Source organism: Aureococcus anophagefferens (assembly GCF_000186865.1).
Source record: "Aureococcus anophagefferens unplaced genomic scaffold AURANscaffold_5, whole genome shotgun sequence".
In the NCBI taxonomy this organism is placed as follows: Eukaryota; class Pelagophyceae; order Pelagomonadales; family Pelagomonadaceae; genus Aureococcus; species Aureococcus anophagefferens.
This window is the reverse complement of record NW_008705565.1, coordinates 2,748,415-2,753,536: the sequence shown is the minus strand read 5'-3', so window position 1 is coordinate 2,753,536 and position 5,122 is coordinate 2,748,415. Positions and strand designations below refer to the sequence as shown.

The 5,122-nt window shown below is 74.7% G+C and overlaps 1 protein-coding gene across 1 annotated transcript in view; it reads right to left on the bottom strand.

Moving 5' to 3' along the window:
• Positions 1 to 4,927, bottom strand: part of AURANDRAFT_71238 (hypothetical protein) — a gene marked incomplete at both ends in the record, with an annotated part of 7,742 nt that extends 2,815 nt beyond the window's left edge. Inside the window, 4 exons of the mRNA XM_009036797.1 lie at positions 122 to 519; positions 1,789 to 1,883; positions 1,933 to 2,000; positions 2,553 to 4,927. Coding sequence (XP_009035045.1) covers positions 122 to 519; positions 1,789 to 1,883; positions 1,933 to 2,000; positions 2,553 to 4,927 — 2,936 coding nt within the window. The remainder of the gene's footprint in view (positions 1 to 121; positions 520 to 1,788; positions 1,884 to 1,932; positions 2,001 to 2,552) is intronic.
• Positions 4,928 to 5,122: the final 195 nt, after the last annotated feature.

The window sequence follows — 5,122 nt, the reverse complement described above, 5'->3', positions numbered from 1 at the left end:
GGCCGCGCTCGGGGCGCTGCCCCCGGCGGCGCCCGCCTTTTGCCCCCTCGGGACGACCTAGAGCCGGGGCGCGCGCGACCAACCCCGCCCCCCCCCCCGCGCCCCGCCAAAAACCCCTTACTTGCGCCGCCGCGTGAGGCGCTTCATGAGGCTCTCGACGCCGGGCGGCGGTTTGCGCGCGTCGACGGCCGCGCGGTACGCGGCGATCTTCTTGGGCATGTCCGCGAGGTTGGCCTCGACGGACGCGAAGCGGTCCGCGCGCGTCCGCTCGCGCTTGTGGAGCTTGGGCGCGGTGAGGACGCGCGGCGCCGCGACGGCGTCCCAGGCCTCGAGCCACCCGCCGCGCGACGCGTCGAAGGTCCCGAAGGTGCCCGACGCCAGGGCCTGCTTCCGCGCGTCGGCGGCCTGGCGCCGGCTCAGGAGCGGCCGCCGCCACGGGTTGGCGCCGGGGCCGCCGACGCGCTGCGGCTTGAGGGCCGCCGCGCCGTGCTTCGCGAGCTTCCGGATGACGGACGCCGACTGGGCGGACATGGCGCGGGGCGGCGGCGGCGGCGGCGACGAAGGTCTCGCCCCGCCGATTCCCCGCCGGCGATGGTGGCTCGGGCGTCGGTGGCTGCCGCGGCGACGACGACCGGCTCCACGAAGCGCTCGACGATGATGCCGTCTCATTGAACCTTTGGAGGGCTGCCCGAGCCGCGCGCTCTCCCTGTGGTCGCCGCCGACGCGCGCCGCCGTCGCGCTCGGCGCCCCGAGCCGCCGCGCGAGCCCGGCGCGAGCCGCCGCGGCGCGCCGTCGCCATGGCCGCGGCGAAGGGCGCGACCGTGGCGCTGCTCAACGCCGTTCCGTTGAAGAAATTCCCCCTGCTGCTCAAGCGCATCATCGAGCGGCTCGGGGCGAGCACGCGCGACGCCTTCTTCGACGACGCCGAGGAGCGGCAGCTCGCGGGCCTGCTGGGCGTGGCGCCCAAGGACCTGCGGAGCATCTGCGAACTGTGCGCGTACCAGTTCGAGCGCGCCGCGCGAGCCGGCCGCGCGGCGAACTTTGAAGCCCGCGCCGGGCGCGGTCCGCGCGGGGCGCGCGCGCGCCTCGAGCACGCGCCGAGAGCGGGGGCGCTCGTCCAAAAAAAACGACCATCGTCGACCGCGCCGCGGACGGCGCGGTCGCGGCGCGAGCGTCCGCGTCGCGCGCGCAGGTACTCCATCGAGAAGCCGGACGCGCTCGAGCGGCGCCTCGTCGACGACGTGGGCGTGGACGCGGCCCACGCCGCGGCGACGAAGGCCGTCTGGGCCGCCGAGGCCGCGGCGTACGTCTGCGCGCTCCGCGAGCGGCACATCGTCGGGCCCCGGGTGCTCAGGGACTCGTCCTGGGAGCTCCACCTCACCATGGCCGAGTCCGGCGGCGGCGTCTCGCGCAAGGACCCGACGGCCATCTTCGAGCTCGACCTCGCGCCCCACGACGCGCCGTCCGGCGACGGCGCGCGCGACGCGCCCGGCGCGGAGGTGCTGAGCGTCGAGTGCTCCCACGCGGAGCTCTACGACCTCTTCGGCACGCTCCAGGACATCCAGGCCGCCATCGACCAGCTCAACTAACCGCGCGGCCTGGACAAAGTTAGAAGGAGACGGGGGGAGGTCCCGCGCGGCCGCGTCGGCCGCCGGCGGGGGCGCCTCACTCCTCGCCCTTCATCAGGTCCATGGGCTCGATGAGGCCCGTGCGCGGCGTCTGCGAAGGGGGGGCGGGGCGGTCGGCGCGGCCGTCCGGGCGGGAGGAGGCGGCGCGGCGGCGACGCACCACCTTGTTGCAGCCCTTTGGGCTGTAGAAGGAGATGAGCGTCGCGAGCGTGCAGAAGAAGCCGAAGCCCCCGAACCACCACTGGAGCCCGACGCCTGCGCGCGAGGGGGCGTCGGGGGCGGCGCGCGGCGAAACGAGACGCACCCGACGAGACGTGCGTCGCGTCGAAGTCGATGCAGGTCTCGGCGGCGACGCCGTCGTCCCAGACGAGCCTGCGGGGGCGCGTTTGTTGACCGGCGCGCCGACGGCGTTTCTGGCGGGGGCGCGGCGGCGCGCTCGTGCTCCTCGTGGAGCCGATTTTTCGGGGCCTGGGTGCGCAGGTACGTCGGCGGGGGCGGGCCGCCGCCGCCGCCGCCTTTGGCGGGCCTCGAGGAGCGGAACTGGCGCGTCGGCGGCGCGGCGGGCCGGCGCGCGACGGCGCGCGCGAGCTGCCGGGAGGCGTACATCGATCGCGTCCACCAGGCGTTCGAGCTACAATTGCATTCATGATGCAGCTCGGAGCGCTAGCTGATCTTCCGCCGCGCGTACCGGCGGACCGCGGCCGGTACCTGGATTACCCGGCGAAATTGCTCCGGCGGCTATACTTGGGGAAGCCTGCCGCGCGACGGCGACTGCATGTGCCACTCACGGACTCCGAGGAGCTGGCGCGCGCGCGTGTCCTTGGGCGACGACGGACTCCGAGGAGCCGCGCGCGACGGCCGTGTTCTTGGGCGCGACGACGGTTTCGTGCCGCCGTCGCCGCAGGGGGCTGGCCCTGGATCTACTCCTGGCCGAGCGCGAAGTCGAAGTAGACGAAGGTCACGCGCCACAAAGTCAGGTCCGGGTCCTCGGCGCCGATGACGCCGTGCATGTACTCGGCGTTCACGACGCCGTCGAACGAGTTGACGCCGAGGTCCTGGGGGCAGATCTCAATGCTGGCCTCCTTGTCCGCGGGCTTGACGTTGAGGCGGAGCCCCGAGACGCGCTCGACGTCGACCGGCCCGCAGCGGACGAGCTTGCCCGTGTCCGGGCACTTGCGCGCGTAGATCACGACCGTCGTCGTGCAGCGCGTCGGGACCGCCACGGTGCGCTTCTCCGTCGGGTGAGTGCCCGGCGCGTTGTCGCGGTGCAGGTCGTGCGTCGTGCGCGACGCCGCGTCACCGCCGGCGGCGCGCGGCGGCGGCGTGACGATGACGCGGCGCATGAGCTTGTGCTTCATCGCGAAGCTCCCGCGCGGGTCGTCCACCGGGTACTTGGAGTTCGGCCGGTGGTTCGTCGGGAGCGTGGAGAGGGCCTCGCACGCGTCCTGGACCTCCTTCGACGGCGCCGTGGCGCCGCGCTGCTGGCCTTTGAAGGACCCGGACGGGCCGCAGTACGCGTGGTTCATGGGCTGCTTGCCGCCGCTGAAGGCCGTGCCCACGTTGTGCATGCCGCCGCGGGCCAGTTCCTCCGGGCTCGAGACTTCGTCGAAGAGATTCTTGCGGATCTCGGACGTCGACACAAGCTCCTCGAAGCCGGCCTCCGCGTCGGCGCGGATGACCTGGACGGCCTTGACGCGCTCCGGGCCCGCGGACTCGAGCGGCATGAGCCGCGCGCGCTGCTGGCCGTCCTTGTCGAAGCCCGCGCCCGTGAGCTTGCACTTGTCGTACAGGAGCAGGCCCGGCTCGTCCCCCGCGTGGAACATGCCGAACTCCTCCTTGATGTGCTGCTTGGCCCGCACCGACGGCCAGCTCGCGAACCGCCGCGCGGCCTTGCTCTCCGTGGACACGGTGCCCCCGGCCGCGACGAGGGCCTTGCGGCCGGCCGGGGTCCGCGTCGCCGCGGCGACGGCCTCGTTCGCGACGGCCTCGGCCTTCTCGGCCGCGGCCTCGGCCTTCTCGGCCAGGGCCGCGAGGTCCGCGGCGTTCGGCTCCGCGGCCTTGGCCGCGGCCTCCGCGACCTCGGTCGCGGCGTCGGCCTTGGCCGAGGCCTCGGACGCCGCGGCCTGGGCAGCGACGGCCCGGGTCGCCAGGTCTTCCAGCGCCTTGGCCTTGGCCGCGGCGTCGGCCTTGGCCTTGGCCTTGGCCGCGGCGTCGGCGTCGGCGTCGGCCTTGGCCTTGGCCTTGGCCGCGGCGTCGGCCTCGGCCTTGTTCGCGTCCGCCAGCTCGTCCTGAGACGCGACGACGAAGACGGCCCCGGCCTTGGCCGCGTCGGCCAGCAGCGCCGCCAGCACGCTCTTGTCGAGCGTTGCGTGGAACGCGTCGCGGAGCTCCACGAGGCGGCCGAGCGCGGCGCCCGAGCACGGGCCGACGCGGCGGAAGATGCAGCGCAGCGAGTACCCTTCGAGTAGGCCTCGTTTCTTTAGCCATTGGCCGATGCGGACGCCGTTGCGCCCGAGCGCGTACACGAGGCACGCGCACCGCGTGACGTTGTCCGCGCAGCCCGGGAGCTGGCCCGCCTCGGCGAGGTCGAGCAGGCGGCACGCGTACGCGCGCTCCTGTGGTGTCCACTCTCCCTCCCGAATCGACGAATTGGCCTCCTTGGCCTTGGCCTCGCGCTCCTTGGCCTTGGCCTCGCGCTCCTTGGCCTTGGCCTCGCGCTCCGCCTTGGCCGCGGTCGGCTTGGGCGCCCGGGCGCTGCGGCGCTCGTCCTGGGCCGTCACGCAGCCGATCCGCTCCACGGAGGCCTCTAACGCGATGTCCATGGACTCGAGCTGCTTCGTGACGACCTCGGGCGCGTCCGCGGCCCACTGGGCCTTGGCGCCGTCGTCGAGCGCCTTCCAGCCCGCGCGGAGCTCCTTCTCGACGAGCGCCTTCTTAATCTTGTCGCTCGCGTCCGCGTGGTCGCGCTCGACGGCGGCCTTGGCCTCGGAGCGCTTCTCCTTGCGGTAAAAGTCCTTGCCGCTGAGCTGCTTCGTGACGACCTCGTCCGCCGCCGCGCCCGTGCCCGCGGCCTTCGGCGTCGCGCCCGACGCGGGCGTCGCGGCCGGCGGCGGCGCGGCGGCCTCGGCCGGCGCGGCGTTGGCCGTCGGGACCGGCGCGGCCGCGGACGGCGGCGGCGCGGCGGCCTCGGCCGGCGCGGCGTTGGCGGTCGGGACCGGCGCGGCCTCGGCCGGCGGCGGAGCGGCGGCATCGGGCGCGGCGCGGCGCTCCGCGAGGAACTCGTAGACCTCGTCGAGCATCTCCGCGACGTCCGCCGCGCTCGTGCCCGCGACCTCCGGCGCCGCCGCCGCGGACGCGAAGACGAGGTCGCCCTCGGCCGTCACGCAGCCGATCCGCTCCACGGAGGCCTCTAACGCGATGTCCACGGACCGCGGGCGCAGCCGGCGCGACGACGCCAACGCCGGGGGGAGCAGGTACTGGGGAGCCGCTCTGAG